This window comes from Melozone crissalis, unplaced genomic scaffold (genome assembly GCF_028551555.1).
Source record: "Melozone crissalis strain CALT ecotype California unplaced genomic scaffold, PUWL_Pcris_2 ptg000008l_1, whole genome shotgun sequence".
Lineage (NCBI taxonomy): Eukaryota > Metazoa > Chordata > Aves > Passeriformes > Passerellidae > Melozone > Melozone crissalis.
Window position 1 is genome coordinate 15,067,199 of NW_026535786.1, and position 22,399 is coordinate 15,089,597.

General features: G+C 46.6%; 1 protein-coding gene across 1 annotated transcript in view; it reads left to right on the top strand.

Moving 5' to 3' along the window:
* Positions 1-2,544: 2,544 nt before the first annotated feature.
* FSTL1 (follistatin like 1) overlaps positions 2,545-22,399 on the top strand; it is a 52,798-nt gene continuing 32,943 nt past the window's right edge. Inside the window, exons 1-2 of the mRNA XM_054269792.1 lie at positions 2,545-2,627; positions 2,723-2,782. Coding sequence (XP_054125767.1) covers positions 2,625-2,627; positions 2,723-2,782 — 63 coding nt within the window. The 5' untranslated portion in view covers positions 2,545-2,624. The remainder of the gene's footprint in view (positions 2,628-2,722; positions 2,783-22,399) is intronic.

A 22,399-nucleotide genomic window follows, 5' to 3' on the forward strand; every position in this document is an offset into this window, starting at 1 on the left:
CAACAACTTGTTACTGAATTTCAGTTGTGCAGCCACTTGGGGATAAGTATGTATCTCAAAATTTGCAATCCCATATGTGTAACAAAATGTTTGTTTTAGAAATACCAGTGACTGGAAAGTAAGCATCAGCAGAAATGAAATACTGGTATATGTAATAGAACAACATCTTCTCTGAAGAGCAATGATTCCCAATTTCTTTGGCCCACCAGAGCATTGCAGCCTTCAAAATTTCAGGCAAACATCGTTCACCCTTATAATGAAGCTTTTAGCTGAAAGCATTTTTATGATACTTTGGTTGTGTAGCCAGAAATCATGAATTACCTCATCCATTATGGCCACAGCTTGAAAACACAACTGTAAATGCATTTGCTTCCCCCTTATTCTAGTGCTTCTGATTCAAGCTGTGTGTTTTGGGTCCATCACGAAAGAGCAAAGATTCCCATCAGATTTGTCATGCACTCAGGTTGTATAAACTGTTCCTTTGCAGTTTATGGTTTTAAATGGTGAAAGTTTGGGGAAAAAAAAAAGTGAAAAGTTTGTTGGATATTGTGTATTTGGTTATAAAATGTGTGCCTTTGTACACAGCAATAAGGCTCTGGTGTCTGCACTGAGATTGTTTTGTCTTGTGCTCACCCTTTCTGACGGTTGTATGAGAGACGATTTTTGGTTTTTACTTCTACCCATTTCCACATGATAGAAACTAACTTGAAGAAATATATTTTCGTGTACCTGAATGTCAACACAGAATGGGAGATTTAATCCTTTACTTTCTGTTCCATATTTAATCCTTTGAGTACACAGAAGAAAAACCCATGCTCATGGTGACCTACATAATCCAGCAGAGTGCCCAATCACACCTACATGAGGAGGCTGCCTGTGGTATGAGGGAGGCAATGTGGGCACTGGGAGACCCCTGCTAGTGCTCTGTTCTGAAGGCTGATATGAGTCACTTTTACTCTCTGGAAATAGAGAGCCTCCTCGTGTAACACAGCTTCCACAGAGCTGAGTATCAAGGGCATAGAAATTGATTAATCTTTTAAAATGTGTTTATCATGGGCTATTTGTTTTTTTCTTATCATGGCACTCACTTCAGGGTGACTCAGGGTGACCTTCTGCGAACTAGAGGCCAGCTGATTTCAGCCATAACTATGTCTGTGCTGTATCATGAGGCAGTCAATGACTCCAGAACAAAGAGCTACATCATGAAAGGTGAGTTTCAAAAAACCAAAACCAAGCAATGAAAATCACATTGCTCAGCATCAGCAGTGAAATAATTAGACATCTCCTGAGGATGGATTTATAGACTAGTACCATTCACAGGCAGAAGCAGAACTTGCTGGGGAGGATGCTTTATAAATGCAAAATTAGTAACAGTAGTCCTAAAAACAAAACTGAGTAAGGAAGCAGAGGCTGAGGAAGCACAGAAAAATGCACAGCTGCCATGAACAGACCAGATGTGGGCTGATCTAGGGTAACTCTTCCTAGAGTTTTCTCCTTGCAGCAGGATGCTGGAATACTCTTAGGTCTTTGTGAATGAGGGCACGCATGCCAGCATCTCCCTTGGTGCCTGCCTGCATTGAGGGCACAGAATAAAGCAGGAAAAGAAGACAGCTTATGGGCATGCTTGGTCAGAGTGAGATGGTATTTTAAAGCCAGGGGTGTCATTTTTGGTTACAACAAACCTCAAAACTCGAGAAAATGCCTTTGACAACCGGTGTCATAGTGTTGCTTGCTGTGAGAGAGGTTTCTGAATGTGCCCAAGGCAATGGGTCTCTTTGCATTGTCACCTCCTCTCTTCTGCCTACTGGAGGCTACTGAAATTCAGAGATAAAGAGCTAAAACAAGAGGATCACAAGTATTTATACACAAATGAGCACCACCAGGCATTTCAGGTGGGATTTTGAGCCCCTGTACCTGGCATGAAGCCCTGGCTGCCTGTTTTGCTCAGAGAACATTTGGCTTCTAACATATATGCTCTAAACCCTTATTTTTAAATCTGCCCACATCCCGACGCGAGTGACACCCGTAGCTGTGGCCAGCACTTCAGCGGCCTCAGGGCTGGAGCGTGGGGGGACAGGGGGTTGAGTCGGTGAGTGAATCCCGCCTGTGGAAAAGCCACCTCGTGCCTCAGTTTCCCCATTTTGTGACAATGTGAGGGGCGGCTGCGGCCCCTCAGCGGGATGCTCTCGTCCCGGCGGGCGGGCATCATCCTGCCCCGGCACGGCTGTCGCCGCTGCTCGGGACCCGCAGTGGGGCAGGGCTGGGGGAGCCTCCCCGGAGCCGCGTTCTGCCCGGCGGGATGTGTGAAGCCGGGCGTCGTGGGGCGGCAGCCGAGTCCCCTGGACGCCCCTCAGCCTCCTGCTGCCTTCAAAGGCCGCAGAGGTGGCCGTGGGGCGCCGAGGGGCCGGCGGCGGGAGGGACGGGGGCACCGCCGAGGGGCGGCGGGGAGCGGGCGGGGGCCGGGGAGGAGTCGGCCCCGGGGCGGGGGTCGGGCCGGGCCGGGGGTGGAGCCGCGGGCTGGCGGGTCGGGGCGAGGGGGAGCCCTCCCCTTCCCTTCAGCAGCGAGCCGGAGCCGGGGAAGGCGCCTCCGCAACTCGTCCTGCCCCGCCGGTGCCGCCCGCAGCATGGTGAGAGGGGTCCAGGGCGGGAAGTTCGGCGGCGGCGGCCGCCCCGCCGGCCCCGGCCCGACCCGCGCTCACCGCCTCCCGCTCCTTTCTTGCAGATGTGGAAAACTCTGCCGCTGCTCTGCGCCCTGCTGGCCGCCGCCCGCCTGCGAGCCGAGGTAGGCGCGGGGCCCCGGCGGCGGGACGGGAAACGGGACGGGACGGGGTGGGGACAGCGGGGCGCCGCGGGGGAGCAGCCGGGAGCGGGCGAAGTGGCAGCCGGGGCGGAGAGGGAAGTTGCGGGGCCGGCGGGCGCCTCGGTGGGGCCAGGGGCTGTGTCCGCGCCGGGGCCGGATCCCCGCATCCCGCCAGCGGGACGGGCTCCCCGGGCAGCTCCCTCCCTCCTTTTCTCCATCCCTCCCTCCCTCCCTCCCTCTCTTCCGCGCGCTCTTTCCCTCGCTCTTCTTTTCTTCCTTTCTTTCATTGCAATGACATTGAAAACCTTTGAAAGCCCCCAGTTGCAACCCCCCCAGTTCTGTTGACAGAAAACAAACGGTGCCTGCATTCCCGGTTGCGGCGGCCTCCCTAAAAAGTGAAGTCAGAAACAAAATATTTGATAATTACGGCGGGGGAAATGTGGAAGTGATTTGAGGAAAATGAACTCAAGCTGGGCTGGGAAGAGAGGCCGAGCCTGCCTTCGGAGGAAAGCGGTCCCACTCGGGGGGCAGCTCGTCCTCCCTCCCTGCATTTTTTTTCCCTACATGTTTCTCCCAGATGGCGAGACCCACCCTAGAGCATCACAGTTTGGCTCCATGAAAAACAAAAAAGCATAAACACGTCTAGTTCCCTCTTTTTCTGCCTCCCACCCGTGGACTGTGCCCGGGTTATGGTAAAGAATGGGATTTAGGATGGAGCCCATGGCTGTTGCTCTCTGTCCCTGAGCAAAGCTCTTTGTGAACTCCCTGCACCGGCCAGGTGAGGAGCAGAGATGATACAGGGTGGTTGTAGCCAGCACTGCTGGGCTCTGGTCGCTGCTGTCATGAAAACCAGGGGGAGTGGGAATGAGCTGTAGTATGGACCAGCATTTCACATCTGCCTGTACATGATAATATTGTAATACATGTTCTTCCCAAAGCGTGACATACTTATGGTAGTGAGTGTTTCCATGCATCCTCTCCAACACTGTCCCAAATAAGCTAACTCGTGTTTATTCATTTTCTTAGGAGCCCTAAATAAATCTTAATCAGCTCGGGTCATTATGCACCAACACCTCTGTAGGAAAGAGGTGCATAGCATAAGAAAAATTGTAATAACAGTTAAATAATGATGACACTGGTCTGAGTAAAGTCTTCTGGGACCAGTAACCCAGAGAAACAGCCAAAATATGTTTGGCCCTGCACTTGTGATTTCATTGGTGTCGCTAACATTGTCGAAGTGCTAAATCCTGCTTTTTGCCTGATGTTCTCTAATTTGTAGTACCTGGATAGCTTCCCAGATGTAAGTACTGTCATGTCTCTGTCTCACCTGCAAACTGAAAGTAAGAAAAAATGTACAGCCATCATGTTCAAAACTTGGTTTTAAAAGGCAGTTAAGGCTTGAGTGAATAAATGAATTATTATGACTGGCTTCAGGGATAATGGTCCAAGTGGCAAACCAGTGAATGTTTTGGTTTGATTCCAGCCTAAGTTCAGGAAAACTTGAGACTGATGACTGAGGTCTGGATCTGGTTTCAGGGAAAATGGACACTTGAGGCAACTTTTGTTTTGGGGTTCAGTTTGATTCCTCTGTGCTAGTAGCTGCCAAGCAGTGAATATCAGTTCAGTCACAGGTAGCATCCCACCCTCTGGGATATTTAGGCCTTCTCATTTTCTAGGGAGTGGGCTGTGCTTGAAGGTGGGCTGCTTGTAATTCAGAGACAGCTTTGATGGTTACCCACTTCTAAATGTTTCTTGTTACTACTCTACTGCATCACTGGCATTCAGTAAGATTAGTGTGGCATTTTCCTGTGTGGTTTTCCCTTTCCAGATTTTGGAAGCGATAACCCTCTCTGTGCCTTCTGTTTCTGCTGCAGCTTGCACTTTGTCCCTTTCAGTACATTCAGAATATTAACACTGAGCCTTAAGCTTCTAATCCTTTTGTTAGCAAAACTCTGAGTTGTACTGGGGTTCTTGTACAACATTCATTTCTACAACATTGTTAGGTGCATAATTAGAGTCTTTAAGGAAAGAAAGAAATTGCTTCAGTAAATGTTCCTGGCATAACTTCATGCAGACTGGAAAATCTGAGGCGTGCCAGAACTTTGGAGCTTTTCTTGGCCTGGTTCAGTAATAGTCACAAGAGCAATAGACGGTGAACTGTACTCCTCGGATGGAGGCCAGCCACCAGCTTCAGACAGCCCCTTTTATCTCTCTCTTCCTGGGTCAGACTCAATGAGCTGGCTGTTCACTCATATTAACAGGGATACTGCAGATGTGAAGTTACTCATATTCTCAGCTGGGGCTCCCAAAGCATATGGAGTGATTTTTGGGAAGAATCCATCACAATAGAGGAAAAGGGAGAGGCTCGAAATGTCTGTTGAATGTATTTAAATTCAATCAGTTGTTCACTTCCTGCTGGAGTAAGTTACCTAGTTAGCACTGGAGAGCAGTCCAGGTGCTATTGGGCTCTGCCCATTGAGGTCTGAAGGGTGGGACCACTTCCACACCAGCATCATTCTGTGTCCCACCAGGTTACTTGTTTCACAATAAGAGGGGTTTTCTTGTTTTCATTTTCACTTAAACCTCACTCAGAATCTTTAAGAAAGTTATTTTCACCATGAATTTTAGATGTTAGCACAGTGGTTTATGCCAGCATGAGTATATTGATGTGAGCTGTGGATACAAGTCCTTTCTTGAATCCAGCCTTGCCAAGAGGAGAGGTCACTGACCTCGCCTGCCTTCTGCTCTTTGCAAGTTTTCTGGCCATTCAAAATGATCTCTGGGGCCTGTAGCTGTTCTTCTGACTATCCTTAACCCATTTCTGGCCAAATGAGCCAGCCTTTGGAAAGAGTTATGTGTAAATGGTTTGATCTGACTTGTCTCATTTTGGCTAAAAATGGCAGGCAGAGGAAAACAAGCGACTCCCCTCTTGTGAGGAGACGTACAAACAGATCTGAGGCACTATAACCCCTGAGCACCACAGTGGTGACAAATAAAAGCCTTTTCTAAAAGCATGGTGTTTGCAGTGTCTACATCTGTTGTAACCTTGGGATGATTTTTTTTTCACCTGACCTCTGTTTCCCTAAATGTAATTTTGTGATATGAAAAGCTGAAAAGGGTTGTTAAGGGGGAAAGAGAAGGCAGAGGTTTCTGTTTGCTTAACTCACCTAAGTGCTTCCTCTTGATCTGACTTGGCTGCTTTTTCATGTAAGGAGAGCAACTCTTCATCCTTTCCAAGACTTGTGCCCTTTGCCAGCAGAGTACTTGTGTGCACCAGGGGATTTGCAGCTGGGAATTCAGACGGTCTTCACAGGACTTGGTGTACTTCCTCTCACTGGGTTGTTCACACAGTGTAGCCAGCATCAGGAGCTTGCCTTGGTCAAACTTTTCCCACGTTTTTGAAATGGACAAAACCTAAAAACTGATGTCTTAATAAAAGAAACAGATTAAATTTAAACTGAAATTCCTGTGTAATTGCATAGCTGTATTTGGCTCTGAAGCCACAGTTTTAAGAAGTTTGCCTTTTGAAATTAAATGATAGAGACTTTATTAATAGTTCAGTCCTGCTTTCACTGATAATTTAGCCAGGACAGTGGACAGAAAAGGCAGCATGGTGCCAATGATGTGTGTAACTCAGGCTGTTTTTAATAGGCACTGTCTTTGTGCAATACAACCCAGCAGTAACACATTCATAAAATAATTTAATAAAAGTGACTTCCCAGGTCTAGTCTAGCAATCGCATCTTCAGTGGAAGGAAAGATTGCATCCATTCTTTCTCCTTGAGCTGGTTTTGGAGTAATGGGTGTCTTCCTTCTTGAAATCCTTCCCTTGAGTGCCAGACCAGGCATTGCTGGAATTGCATCTCAAGACAATAAGCACCTTTTAAATGGGAAGGCAGGGAAGAAGTGATTCTTTCCTGGGAGCGCAGCAAAGGCTCGTGAGTGCAAAGCCCATTTTTTAAGGTGCGTGCTGTGCCACCAGGCAGCTGCTGCGCTGCAGATGTCCCAGGAGTTGGAGTGTGGGAGATGTCCAAGCTGTTCTGTCCGAGGCACCTCATTGGGCTGAAGCCACTGGCCAAATGCCCGTGTCGGAGTGTTTGAACAACCTCCCGGCCGTTCTGAAGGAGCTGTAACCTCTGAGCAGCAGCATGTGTGGCACGAGCTCTGCAGCAGTGTCGTGTAGCACTCCCGTGTGCGTGGCACCCAAATGCTGCTTCTCAGCCGGAGCCGCTGTCAGAGCCGAGCTGCTTTGTGCGAGTGAATGCCTTCATCTGCCCGAGTGCAAATTCCTTGCCGGCAATTAACGGGGGGCTGCTGCTGGGGGCTGCCGAGGAGGCAGCTCTGCTTCCAGCACAGGAGGAAGGGACTGGCCGAGTCTCCTGTTGCATTTTCCAGCTGCTGTTATTGGTACAGCTGCTTACCCGTCGGGAGGCTTCGGGACACCTTTGATCTTTCTTGTGTGGTGTTACATGAGCTGGGGAGTGTTTCTCTTTGTACAGAAGAGAGTTCGTCACGAATCTCAGCCAGATGTCTCTTCCCAGACTGATGAGACTCCCATTAACCAGGCTGTGTTTCCGCCACATATCCTGTGAGCTAGATGAGATTGGTTCTCAGAAATGCCTTGTTTACCTGGGTTGCATCTGTCTTTGCAGGGAGATTGGCTTCTGCTCTACTGTGATAGCTATGCTAATCTGTGAATAACCAGCATTTCCTTGGATAGATTTATCTCTCACAGCATGGCCTCTGAGTTTAGCAAGCAAAAAGAGCAGCCTGCTGTTGTGCTGTGAAGTGTACTTCCTCTTACAGCTGCATCTGGGTGGTAGACAAGGGGTTATACACATCTGGGCTTTACCAGGGGTTGTAGGTTTTGCCACAGCTGTGTACTGTTAGGTGTGAGCTGGTTAGAGCAGGGGTGTATTTGCTCTCAGCTGTGGAGTTCTGATTGCAAATCCTTGGGAGTAAATAAACAAATAGCTGATAAACCAGTCTGGAGGCTCCAATGCTCTGTTAAAGCACAGATAACTGTAGCACAAGCAGCAAGTCTGTGGCATTTTCTTGCTACTTTTTCTCAAATGTGTTTCAGTATGGATCTGGGCTGAAGACGCCAGGCAGCAGTAATGAGTAGCTGTCCCTTCTCTGCCTTGCAAACTAGCTACCCCAAAGTGAAGCTCATATAAGCTGCTGTGAAATTTTGCTACTGTGCTGTAGTTTTGTCACTTATTACAGTGTACCTCTTGGGCTTGGTGTGGGCCCTGTGGTTGCTTGGGGCAGTGGTTTAGATGAAGGTTGCCTGTAAGAGTTGAAGAAAAGCAGATTCATGCTCCAGTCTGCAAATGTGGAATTTCTTGCAGACGTCTGCACCTTGTTTGGAGTGCATCAGGAGGCCTGTAAGCTAGAAACAAATTGGAGGCTCCTCTTGGACAAATACCTTGGAAAGAGCAAAGCATTTGGGGTGGATGACTGGAGAGGAGTTTAGTATCTTGTTAACTTAAGTTGGAAGTGAATCCCATATTTCCACTGTTTGACAGCTAAACAGTGTTTTCCTTGGCTATACTCTCTCAACTGCTGGCCCAGAGATGGACCTCTAACCACTTTCTCAAAATACCTTAAGGCTGTGTAATGGACCCCATAGAACCCAGCTTTACTTGTTCCTTCTCCCTAGTCCTTCCCTTTTGCTCTGCAAAGACCAGCAAATCAGCTTGAAGGAACAACGGAGAGAAACAAAAACACCAAGACAGAGCCACTGTGTTTCATTTGCAGGAAGAGAGGATTTGCACACTTATGCTCCAAGCATAGAAGGGCTGTTTGGACAGCTATTTGTTATCCACTGCTGGTTGTCCCTAGCTAGTACATGTTCCTTCTGATCCATCTCTGCTTCTTGCTTAGAGTCCTGAGACAGGATCAAGAGACCTTGGGAATATGAATGCTGGTAGAGCTTCCAGTGCTTAATCAGCTTCCTCCCAACAATGGAAATTTTCAAGAAACAGCGATCTGAAGATTGCTTCATAGCAAGAAACAAATTCTTTAGTTTTGTATCTGTCAGGAGACCTAGAGAGGTCTTTCCATGATCTCTTTAGGTCTCATCACAGATACAAAACTAAAGAATATGGTACCCATGGCAGTAGTATGACTCAAACCTGAAAGGTTCTTAAGTCTTACAAGTCATGGGAGGGGAGCAGGGGATGTTTAAGTCTTTGATAAGAGGGAAGAAAGAGTGGAGTGACAGGAGTAGGTTGGCAAAGGTACCTGCTTCTGATGGAGAGCTATACTGGTGAACCTTGTCCTAATGAAGGAGCCCAGAGCCTGGGTGTACTTCTTGCCATCAGAAATGCTATCCTTGCCTGCCTTTTTCTTGTCACCCTGCTGCAATGGTGAGATATTTTGGAGCTTGAGTGTCTGAGAGGCAGAACAAGGAATTTGTGCCCATCCACCAGCATGGGCTTTGGCAGGCACTGGCCAGCTGATAAGTTGGCCTCCAGTACTGTGTTGTCCAGGGATGGTTTTGACAGCAGAGCCTGCTGTTTTCCCAACAATGGATCGATCTGCAGGACTGTTCCTGGGAAGGTGCCCCTCCATGCTAGAGCAACCTTGCCATTTAAGCACTGGTAATTTTAGCCCGAAGCCAAGAGCTTTCCTTCTGCATGATGTAACTCCTTGCATATGTACTTCTTGCTGCTCTGGGACTTTCTTTCCCCTCCCGGTTTTGGCTGCATTTTCATGTTTATGTTCAAGGAAGCGTAAGTATGAGGGATTGGAATTGTTGTCTCATTTCCTATATGCAGGAGGAAGCGATTTCATTGGGGAATTTTTGCAATGTCTGGATCATTTAGTTGTCTGGGTGAGTAAAATTCCTCAGGGATAACTGTAAAGGTTGTGACCGAGCTCTGGTCTACAGTTTGTGCATTCAAACCCAGAGCTCTGGAAGATTAGGGTGGCAAGGGACCAAGCATTCATGTGGGAGGCATCGCCTTCAGCTTGGCAGAAAAGCTGCGGTGTTCCTGTGTGAGGACAGCGTGTTTGCTCCACCATGCAAGCTCTGGGGTATTCCAGTCCTAAGACAATGAATGCCACATGAGTAGTGTCAGCCTAATCTTCTGGCAGTTCTCTCCCTCTCCAATTGCCCTCTGGATGGATCATGGAGAAGTCAGGTTGCAGCAGAGGCTCAGCTGCTCACAAAGCTCTTTTTCTGTCATCCCCAGGACTGGGGCTTGGACCCTTTTGTAGAGGATGATGTGTAAGGGTAAGGAGGAGCAGGTTAAGCAGGGAGTACTTCTATATTCTTTCCTTGTTCAGAAAAACAGACTGTTTTTTCTACAAGGTATCACTGCATGCCCTGGGATTAGAAGCTGCTTGTACAAACCATAGCCATTAGTGTCTTGTTAAATCCAGTTTCACACATCCCTGATAAGAGATGCCCCCCTCCTGTCCTTTGAAAAATGATACTGCGCTCTGGAATATCTCAGAGTTAGTAAGTTTATCTTCACGATCCTCTTCTGTGAGCAAGTAGGCCATTAATTATTTTATTCTGTCCCAGTGTTCCTAATTACACCCCCCTGTTCATTGATAATCAGTGCCTCCCCCGTGCCATTATCTCCACCTTGTACACACAGCCGGTTTATGGGACCCCTCGGCTCAGTGCTCAGCACACCTCTTTTCATCTCCTTGTAGCTCCCCTCCTCCTGTCAATGCAGGAAAGGAAACAGATGTATGTGATCTGATTCTCTGTTCGGTGTCCCCTTTGAACCTTCTCAAGCAACTTTTAAACTGAACAGCCAGTTTCAGTCATGTTTAGTGAAGCATGGTAATTTCCTACAGGATACAGTGTTGCTCTAAGCTTTGTAAAAGTAGGTGCGGTGCTACAGTGCTTACTGCCTTACGGGAGTAAGGCTTGAGTGTGAGATCAGCTTCTGCTGCAGGCCAGAGAAGAAATTTATGAGCATTCCCCAGTGACTGTAGTTCATACCTTCATAGGCACTAAATGCCATCAGCCTCAAGAAGGAATCTGTGGGAAGCAGTTTGTGGAACAACTTATTGTTGCTCAACTTTGAACTCGGTGCTTTGTCTTCTCCTCTTTGGCACTCAGAGCTGTGTGCAGTCCCCCAGGAGGGTGTCATGGAGGAAACTGAGCCTAAGCAGAGCTAATCAGGGGGCACAAAATGTGGTTTGTTGCACCTCGTGTGCACCCACACCCATGTGCACAGAGCCACTGTGCCCGGTCTTGTTACTTGCTGGTAACTCCTGCAAACCAGACCTGGGATGGGAGAATGGAAGATGTAGCAAAATTTGCAGTCGATGTGGATTATTTGTGGATTTCCTGTCTTGCTGGGTGAGTGTTAAATCTCACTGTGGTCTGTGAAAACCTTGAACTCAGTGCCAGCACCGTGCCTAGGCTGCTCCTGGCTTTGTGCACGTGAAAACCAAAAGAGATGGGAGAACAGCTGGATGTTAACACCTCCTCACAAATCGCTGCCAAGCTCTTCTGCAGTGCAGCAGCACACATCCAGATGCTGGGGCGAGTTAGGCCATCCTGGCTGCAGATGCAAGGTCAACAGTAAACCAGCATTAAACAGAGACAACTATTTGAGGTTTGGGTTTTTTGGTTTTGTTTCAGGTTAATATTTATTTGCTGTGGGGTTTTGGCAGGGTGGAGGGACTACAGCAGACTCTGAGCATCTGTGGTTCAAACACTGTCAGAGCCTGTGGGCATCAAGAAAATGCAAACAAACTCTTTGCAGACTAATTTGTCCTCACTCTTAGCATGATGCCATGATTTGTATTTAGGCTTGGGGCAAGGCATCCTATTCCTCTAAGATGTGGTGCTCACATCTGTAAGACAAGAATAATGATGGTGCCGTGCCTCATAGCAGGGTTTATAAAGCTGAATGCATTCTTGTTAAGAGAAGTTTAAAAGCTCTCATGTAGAAGGTGCAGCAGGCATTGCCGAGCATAATTTTCCCTGCCAGCAACGATAACAACAGTAAGAAATAGGGAGAAAAAATGTAGACCAGAGTTACTGGTTGATACAGCAATTTCTTGCCAGCCAGTAAAGATGTGCAAAAAGGACTTAATATGGGCCACCTTCCAGGTGTGAGCCAACCACAGAGGTGGTTGAATGTTTTGATGAAGCCAGAGAGAGAATGAAGCAGGTCATAAAGTGGGAGAGCTGGGGTCTCTCAGAGGGGATTGCACTTCTGGGGTACATTTGCTCTTGCAGGAAAGCAGTAAGCACCTCTCCATCCCCTAATACCTCAGAGGAAAAAAACTAGAGCTGTGCTATAAGGGGAGCACTTGACATTATGACAATGTAGATTTCCTGGTGTTCTGGTTCACCAGAGAACCCTACACAGGGCATAGTCCCTTGCTTTCCCTGACAGGTCTGCCAGAGGTTGACAAGGGAGAGAAGATGGGTTAGTGATTTCCATTGGTTGTCATGGAAACTAATGGAAATTACTCCTTTCTTCTTTTTTTTTTTTTTTTTTGTCTGTCTGTCATATATGAAAATTTTGTTAAAACAACTAGGAAGTATTCTTTCTTTTTCTCTCTCTCTCTCTCTCTCTCTCTCTCTCTCTCTCTTGTTTTTAACACTTTAATTGCTGACTTCTGCTCTTTTCAAAAGTATTTTGTTGGCAGAATTTTCCTAGGGAAGTTTATATATAGTTTTTGAATGCTATAAAGTTTTATTGGGGATGAGCATCTGAAGTAGGGCAGCTGCTGGTCAGTTCTGTGTGCTGAGCTGCTTTCCACTCTGACAGCTTCTGCAAGGTACCTATGTGACCATTTTCTCACCAAAAGGCTTAAAAGTAAGATGGCAGGTAGCCTGAGTGTTCTGTTTCCCATGTAAATGGTAAGCAGATGATTAGCTACTCTGAAAAAGCACAAGCTGGATGAAAGGGGGATGATAATGCCAATTTATCAGCCAGTGAGTTGTCAGGCTTGCTGACATAGTGATGGTAAAGAGCTTAGAGAATTTCAGATTACAGGTGTGGGTGTAACACAATGTATTATTATTGCTATTTCATGTAAACATCAGAATGTCTTGTTGCTAAAAATATGACTGTCTTCCAACTCCACTGACACTAAAAGGGGCAATTTTCCCCATAGATTAGTAGATGGTGAGACCAAAAGGAGCTATTGTGCTTTAGTTCTGCCCTCTTGCACAATGCAGCCCATATATCTAGGTTTTTTTAATTCATTCCATTTGCTCTGGACTCTACAATGTGTCTTTAAAACATCTAGTCTTGATTAAGTAATTACTACAAATGGAAAATACCACTGTGTTTGGTGTGTTGCTGCAGTGGTTAATTACCCACATGCTGTTACACCTCATTTCTGGCTTGCATTTATCTAGTCTTGATCTACAGATGCTGAATCTTCTGTTTAATCCACTAAACAGCAGAAGCCTTTAGTCCAGGGTGTCTCTTCCCTGCTGCTGTAACTGTGGTCTGTATAAGGACTGCTCCCAGTCTTGTCTTTGGCAAAATGAACAGTCTGAGCTCCTCAAGCTGTCCCCTGGCAAGGTGAGTTTCCTGATCTCTTGCTCAGCACTGGGTCTCCATGCAGTGCATCCCTCTGCCAGTGTGTGCTCCCTCACTCTGTGATGACAGGGCACTTCCATGTGCTTGTTACTGGGAATCCATAAATACTGGGCAATGTAAATTGTGAAAAGAAGAAAGGCAAAACCACTACAAGCCCCGATTTACTACTAGGGAGTTTATACACAGTAACACACACACCATCAGGAGGCACAGCTGGTGAAGTTTTCACAATGGGCGTGCTCCCTTAGTGCACAAATGTGCTGTTGTTGTTATCAGCTAAAGCCTTGGGTTTGAGTTTCCTGAAATACATGCTTAAGTTAAAGGTCAATATTTGGAGGCTTTCTGACCCTCTTAACTTCACAGATGAGATTTGACTGGTCTGGGGGCCAGGAGGTGTGCTCAGCACAGCTTGTGTCCTGTAGGAGGCAAGCAGCCAAACTGCAGCACCTCAGCCAGCTGGAGCCTGTCCTCAGGCAGCCTCAGCTGAAGCTTGCTGGGGTTCCTGTGCTCCCCAGCCAGTGCCCTGAGCACGGTCTCTCTTTGTCTTTAACTTTTGTCCTTAAGTAGGGATGTTGGACTTTTTTCTCCTCTGAGAGAAAGTGGAAAGCTGGCTGTGTTTCTTGGCCTCAGGTCCCTTCTGGTTCACATCTTGGAAAGACTAAATGGGCGAGGCTGAAGGTTTGTGCTTTCATAGCTTTAAGGCATCTTCCTGCATGGCAGCCTTTACTGGGCAGCAGAGGCAGTCAGATAAAGAAAGCTCATGCACTTTTTCTGTGGGCAAGCTAGTTGGAAGGTTTTTTTTGTCAGTGATGAGAGGTGAAAGGAGATGGTTCCCTTTCCTGAGGTGATGTTTTCACCCTGTGCTCTGCTGCAAGCTTGAAACTAATTTTTAATAAAAGTATGGCAAGTGCAACAAAGCCCTGTTTCTTAGGGCTGTGATTTTTAGACTTGTAGCCACACTTCCTTCAGACATGCATCTAAAGAATTGGTTACAGAGTGTGTGAGTTGCTCTGCCTGGGAGCTGCCCTGAAGAAAGGTGAACGTCTCCTGTGCTGCTTTGTCTTTGTGCTCCCTTTTCTTTTTTCTCTGCCCTTAGGCAGCTGAAAACTGAACTCTGCCCCCAGAATAACTCTAGATGTTTGGGATGAGGGTGAGCATAGTTTTTAATTTTTTATCTTTACAGACATGAGAGAAAACATTGGACAATGGAGCACAGGGAGTGCAAAAGAGGTGCCCTCCCTCTCTGCCCCAACACATTCCCTACAGCCCCTGTGACAGAAGCCCTTTGCTGGCTGCTTTGTCTTTTGGATGGAGGAGACCCTTAATGCTTTTTCAGAGAAGTTGTGGTCTGTCCCCATGGTTCCTCTCACATAAAACCTCTCCTTCAGAGCCTCCAGCAGCATACAGGTGAGGGGGGATTTCCACCTCCCCACAGGACATTTGCCCATGGTCCCCTTCTGGAATGGGGAGCTTGTTAAGTGTTCATTTATTGCAGAGGCAAATTCCAGAGGACACGAGGTGATGTACTCAAGGACAAAGGTACCATGACTGAAGGGTGGATGCAGAAGCATTTATCAGCTTAATTCTGTGTGAGAAGGACTTTGTGTCCTTGCTCATGCAGTGCATGGCAGGATAGTGTCATGGAACAACTGCAGTTGGTGGAAGGTGAGGATGGGCTTACCTGGCAGGACTTTCAAGGCTTCCCACAGACTTCCCATGTGGCATTGGATTAGTGCTGAAGACAGATAATGTATCTAACATTCGTGGAGAACAGGGGAGTTAGACCACTATCATCATTTAGGAAACTGAGGATACTTCAAGGTGGGTGTTTTGGTAGAATTTTCCTCATCCTGTGTCAGCACGTAAGATTCTTAAAGAAGAGCTTTCTACCCCATGAGCACATTTAGGTGATAATGCAGTGCAGTTCATGCCTGCTTTCAGGAAGCAGCTCTCTGATACAGTAGTGGGAAGTGTGCATACAGCTCTCTCAGCTTTCATACCTAGGCCTGTTTGTTTAGCCAGCAGGTGTTCACACAGTAAGTACCAGGAGTCCCAAATTAGTTCCTTTCAGCCTCTGTCCCATCCAGCAGCATTATGTGTTCCTAAGAGGTTGTTGAAAGCATTAGGATGTCTTGGGGAGGAGTGCTCATATTTGCATCATTATTTTTTATAGGATTTAGCTGTTAAAAGCCAGGCACACTGCATACTGCTGGCTGGGGTCCCAGTGTTATTATAGTCTGATCTCTCTGCAGTCGAATGGTTTCCGACAGGGAAGTGGGGAGGGAAGGAAGTAAAATGTCTTGGCTCAGATGAAGATTCAAAACTCAGGTAAGATGAAGAAACATGGTGAAGTCCATGTATGGAGTATGCAGAGGTATAAAGCATGTGTTTCACAAACTGTTGCTTGGTGTGTTTGATGACATATGAGAAAGTGGAGAAACAAGATTTAATGGAACACTGATGTGACTGGAAGAACAGCATCCCTTACAGCAGGGCTGTGTTGGCATCCTGGCATTTGGAGATATGAGGCTCATGAAAGTCAATTGTGTTTTGCTGTAAAAAAGGGCTTGGAGGATTAGGCTTGGACAGCTGAAGTGCAGTGTGGCCATGGCTGCCTGCAGCAGCCTTTGGCTGAGATTGCCATCACACAGCAGAGATAACTGGACAGGTGGTGGAGTGTGTCCTGCAGGGCTTATGGAACAGTGTGCACTGTAACTGAACATGGGGCAGCTTTCCCATGGGACACGAAGCAGGGAGCTGCAGCACCTTGACAGGAACTGCTCCACAACCAGCTGGGATACCTTTGCTGTAGAGCAGGTGTTCATTGCTAAAGGGGAGAAGGAGGCAGCTGCAAACAGTGCCCCTTTAGAGACTTGATTTTCATCCACACCCTGGACTTTATGGTGCTGACTGAAACATTAAAGACTTCTTGTATGAAGGTTCACTGCTGGGACTAGACTGTGTTTGGGTATGTGTTTCACAGTGTCAGGGCTGCCAAGGGCAAAAGCAAGTAAGACATGCATGAGTAAGGGTTGTAGTTCACCCAGTAAGTGAGAATTGGTGTCAAGGCCTCATGAGGGACAGGCTTTTTAAGACCAGCACCAATGTGGAAGACATTCATGTTCAGAGTAAGATACTTGGCCTCTCTTTGGTGAGTTACTGCATTGAAGTGGCTCAGGAATTAGAAGTGCTGGAGCACTTAAAACACAAGGAGGAACATAGAGCAGCAGCTGGACTTGCCTAGGCTGTGATGAAGTTGTTGGGTGTTGTGATTGCAGTAAATCTTTCATTACAGGCCTATGGTAAGGTTATTTACCATATCTTGCTTTTGCCATAGGCTAAAGGAGCAGACACCCACCATCCCTTCAGCTTGGTGAGATGACTTTCTAGGGCTGATATCTTACCTGTGTCTGACCTGATGTGCCTACATCCTCACAGGGTCTGGGTGTTTGGCAGGGAAGGATGGGGGCAAGACTTTGGACTTGGCAAGTTTTATTCTAGCAGAAAGAATTCTGGGGCAAGATTTTGGACTCGGCAAGTTTTATTCTAGGAGTGCTCTTAGACCTTCAGTAAGGAACTTTTGGGGCTTCTTTGGGTAGTGGGGTTTTTTCAGTGGGTAGTTTTGGCTTTGTTTGTTTGGGTTTTGGTTATCTCAAACTGAGCTAACCCAACTTACTGGGGAGCTGAAAAGCAAGATTGGCTTTCTTTACGAAACAAACCAAGACATCAAAATGTTCCTTTTGAGTTCCTGAGCCTTTCATTGCACAGTATTAGACTTTCAGTAATTGCAAAACTTTCAGATGGCCTGCAGCACCTTACATTGGTTAATTGTGGCTCAGTACATTGCTACAGTATCACATGCTATTTCTAACATAATTTTGGGTGGAACTGATCATGTTATCTTATTAGATTTCCTACAGCCTGCACATTAGTACAGACAGTGTCCAGTGTAGCTTTGTTTAACAAAGCAAGTGGGACAATCCAGTACATGAGATTTACATCTACAGTACACAATATGTACTTTTAAGGGTTTTTTCTTAGTATTCAAAGGTTACCAGTGATTTCCTGGCATGCTTAGTCAAAGCTGGCTCTAGGGATATATTTTAATAAATGCTTTGGATGTGTGAATTTCCTGGGTTTTCTTAAATCTTTGTCAAAAAAGAAAACCTATTGTCCCTTCTAGATTTCCTATCTTAATTTCTTTCAACACATTGCATTTTACATCTGAAATCTGCTGTGCATAGGAGTAGAGGGCCTGGTTGGACTGGGAATTGTAAAAATAGACTGCTTATACATTCAGGTGAGGTCATTCCTGGAGGGGAGCCCTGGAAGGGGAGGGTGGTGTCAGTAGTGCAAGTATGAGGGTCAGGAGGGCTTCCTTATACCCAGTTAGGTGGTGGAGGATGCTCCTGCTTTGACAGTGGGCTCTGGGCTGGTGGGAACATGAGCAGTGCTGATAACTCTGGCAGATCTGGCTTTATCTTTTGCACCTACAGCTCCCTGCCCCCATGGGGAGCAGTAGATAGCCCAACCAGCCTTTCCAACAGCAAAGAATGCTGCATCAAATTCTGTAGAATGAACATCTTTCTTTAGTTCTTTAGCCCCTTTATTTGCCTCTTTTCTTTCAAGTCTCTTCTAAGACCTTCATGACAAGGAAGACATTTTGTTCTGTTCTTATCTGTTCTTTCCCTCCTTCCATGTGCAGTCTGGGATCTCACCAATCATCAGCAAGGCAGTCTAATACACTGGGCTGCAAACTGTAGTGGCTGAGGCACAAGCATGTATTTCTTTCTGCTGACTTTATTAGAGGAGCAGTAAATTCTGGCTAGCCAACAAGGTGGACAGCCAAGGCTGGCAGACAGCTGTGCAAGCTAATGTCTTAAACTGCTGCAGTTGGATTTGCCAGAAGCTGCCTTCTGAAACCTTTAGTCTGTCTCTGGTTTGTGTCTATCAGAGTTTATTTTTTTCCCCTCAGAAAGTAATGGCAAAAATTGGCTTGTCTTCACTTGGGTTCTGCAGGAGAACCTACCATCCTACAGGGATATTTCCTCTCACCTCCCAGTGCAGTCCCAGCTGCAAATGAGCCACTTAATGTCATACATGGACTTTGCTGAAGTTGTGGCAGAAGCTGGGGCTGTCCCATGTTTAATGAAGACTGCAAGAATAGTGTGACCTTCTCTTTAGTTACTCACTGCATTCATTAAATGGGAAATTTTCTGTGGAATACCAAAATTGTTTATACTGCATTAAGCAAGGGAAGTTTGCCAAATATTTTATGCTTGTTTAACTTAAAATATGTCCAAACTAAGTGTGCTCCCCTGCCTTTGATTTGGTTTTGACATAAAGTATGAAAAACACCAAGTTTCAGCCTGCCACACATGTTTCTCTGGTGTCTAGATGGCTCCACAAACAAGGAGGTTTGTGGAGAAAGATTAACTTGGCCATTTCTGCAATGTTGCAAAGGGAGAGCGTGGACACTGCCCTCACTTTGTGGAGCTGAGCTTTTCAGATCAGAGGGGAAATTTTCAGGCAGCGTTAGGCCGGTGCTGTGGGCTGGGTTTCCAGCGAGGCTGAAGGCTTTTGTTTCCTTTCTGTATCACTAAGCATTTCCAACATCTGTGAATGTCAGGCTGTTTGGAGGAATCTTCTCCCCTGGCAGAAGAACTGAAGCAGATCAGATGATTTTTCTCTTTGAGGGAGGAGGTTAAAGGGAGGCATGCAAGGCTGGATACAAAAGGTAAAAAGGGGAATGTCAATCTTCATATGGTTCCCAGGAGGATGGAAAGGCAAGCTCAGATCATCAGCGGTGTCACCTCTGATTCAAGGAGTAGCAGTGGGGAGCCCCAGTGGTCTAAAGCATGGTTAGGGTTGTGTTTCCAAGTTGCATCACAGACACTCCCTCTGGTTAGGGAGGCTACCAGAAATTCATGGTGTCTGGGTTCTTGCTGTTCTATGGGAAAACAGAGAAACATAAAAAATGTTACCACTAAATGAGCAAGCAAAAAACCCCCACGGAAATAACCTGTTGCAAAGCCAACTGACCTGGCTTTGGTAATTGGAGATCTGCTGTCTGTGCAGAGATTTTGGCTTCTGCTGCCACTATAAACTTCTAGGTTTCTGGGACATTTCCCAAAGTCTGGCACAATCACCTTTGTTGCTCAGGGAGGAATTGCTGCTGTGCAGGTACCCTTCACATTTGTGGAGACCATTGCCTTGTCATGTATCTTTTTCTACCCACCTTTATTTTGCCTTTAATACCCCCCCTATTCCATGTTCCTGAGCTCTAAGGTGTAAATCTGCTGAGCTGCAGCTCCAGCTGCTGTGAAAAATTATATTTTGAGGGGGAAGATATGTGCTGCTTCTGTGGCTGCTGTTTGTGTGATCAGGGCAAATGGCAAGGTCTTGTGTTGGCGAGACCTGGCTGCCCAGAAGGACTTTGGCCCTTCTAGGAGTGAATTCCTGTAGGTGAGTGATGTTCTGGTATTGGGGAAGAAGACACCTGGGACCTGTAGTGCTGAGCTCTGGCTGCAGTTGGTTTGTTATTCCTCATTCTTTTTTTCTTCTGTGGTACAGAGCATCTATAATTTTATTTTGCTGTCTGCTGCATCATCTATCTCAGCCCATTCGAGCATTTAAAATCATAGAATACCCTGAGCTGGAAGTGACCCACAAGGATCATGGAGTCCCACTCCTGGCCCTGGACAGGACACCCCAAGAGTCACACCATGTGCCCTAGAGCATTGTCCCAACACTCTTTGAACTCTGTCAGGCTGGGTGCTGTGTCCACTTCCCTGGGGAGCCTGTTCCAGTGTCCAAACACCCTCTGGGTGAAGAACCTTTTCCAAATATCTAACCTTAACCTCCCTTGACAGGTTTTCATTCCATCCACTCAGGTGCTATCACTAGTAACCAGACTTTTTGCTGCCTAATTTGCTGCTTAATTACTTGAGGAGCTGTCAAACCTCTGTAAGGTAGGCTGTTACTCCATCTCTCCTGCTTTAACCAAAGACAAGCAAATAAAGTCATCTCATCCTCTGTCTTAGAGATGTGGTGACAACTACTGACTGTAAGGTGAGAGCACAGGGCTGTGCTTCTCTTTTGAGAAAATAAAATAAGAAAAGATGAAATGTCAGACATGATCTTCATGCTTGGCTCCACAGTACTTGCTTACCCAGTAACTAAGAGGAAATTCTCATGAGTGGAGCAGCAGTAGCTCAGCCATCTTCACAGGCAAAGGGTTTGTGGTACCTGTGAATTCAGACTGCTGCTGTACTCATTCAGGCCCTGAGCTTCATCCCACTATGTGCTTGCCTGATGAGGGAGCATAAAGCACCCACTGGGATCAGCTGCCGCACAATCCAGGTCCCAAGGGGACTCTAGCTCCAGGGGATGGTCATGCCCTACCTGCCAACCTCCTCTCTGTGCTCTCAGTCATGTCCTGAGCCTGCCTTTTCTATGAAAACCATCTGCTGATTCAGTTCTTCACCATTGTACTACGTGTCCTGTTTGCTTCTGGCCTCAGCCTTGCTGGCTGTAATGATGGATGACCTGGAAGGGAGATGTAGCCCCCCTGCCTTTCATTTCATTGCTCCTTGCTGTACCCCAAGCAGCAGATGCCTGTGAAATCCTGCAGTCCCAGGAGAGAGCTCATTTGGCATTCCTGTTTCACTCATGTTTGAGCAATGTAATTTGGATCAGTGAGCTGTAAGGGGAAAGATTGCTCTCAGCAGTGACTGAAGTTTTAGAAGTAAAAAGGTGCTAGAACGGTCACTGTGTGTAAATTGGTGATTTCCACAAACACATACTAAGTTGCTATGGTCATTGAGAGATGTGGCTGTCTCCCCACAAGCAAGAGGCACCAGGCTGACTCTTCCACAAAATTCAGGCTTTTGCAGAGGTGCTGAGGTCTGCTCTGTGTTCTGAGCACAACTTTAACAATTCCTCAGACAAGGACAAAACAACTTAATCTTGTTCTTAGAAACCATTGACCTTTTTCTGTTGACACTTTAAAAGGAAAAGTCACCCTAAGGCAAACTTCTGACATGGAAACATTTCAACCTGAGCAGTTCAGTGCTGGCAAAGTTCTCAGAAGTGGAAAAGATATTTTCATAAGAGAAAGTGTCAGGCTGCTTTTAAGCATTGGGTGCTACCTGTTACACCCATAACAATGTGGGTTCATTCAACAACACCTTGAATTCTGTGAATCTGCTGGCTCAGCTGCTCTCCATTCCCCAGAGGACCTTTTGAGGAGGTCAGGCTGTGAAGTACAAACCCAAGTAAAGTTGGAGGGGGATGAGAGCTGCTGTTTCATATACACAGCTTGGCATGTCTTTGTATTTTCCAGTCACGAGGATGTCTTGCAAATTCCAGATGTGTGGAAAATTGTGCCTTTACCTTGGCCTTTACTACATTTCCCATCATGATCCTTGACTCCTTACAGGCTGTGGCTGAGATTCTGCCATGGCTTTGGCAATGTCTGCATTATTAAATTAAACATGCATGGGTTTGCCAGCTGTGGGGCCAAGGGAGACGAAATGGCCAACATCTATGCTGCTGTTAGACTGTCTTAGCTCTTACTTAGAGGTACTGCATGTGAATTACTTCCTGGTTACTGGGAGTCTGTGCTAACCCCTAAACTATGTCTGAGAACTTGCAGACACCACTGGCCCTGTTCTCTGATTTTGGATGCCTGGGGTTTTGCTGTTAGTGCCTGGCTCTCTTGAATTTCCCAAGGTAAGCACAACCTCTGTGCCCATCCCAAAACCATGCAGCTCCTCAGTTTTTCCCTTTGTAGTGCTCAGGAGTGGATTGTGCTCTGTCAGCCCCTGGTGGCTTCTCCTGCTGCCTCGGGGTATTCCTGTCCACAGCTGAACTTCAAGGAGCTTTGCTGGGGTTAGCCTAGACATGGAGGATTACTGAAATATCTGATATCTGTTATGAGTTCACTCCATTTAGTGCTCTAAACTCTTCCTCCTTTCTCCTGGGTTATCAGCCATAGCTATTGCTAAGGAGTGTGTTAGGAACACCAGCAGGGAGATGAGCTGACACTGATGAGCTGACATCAT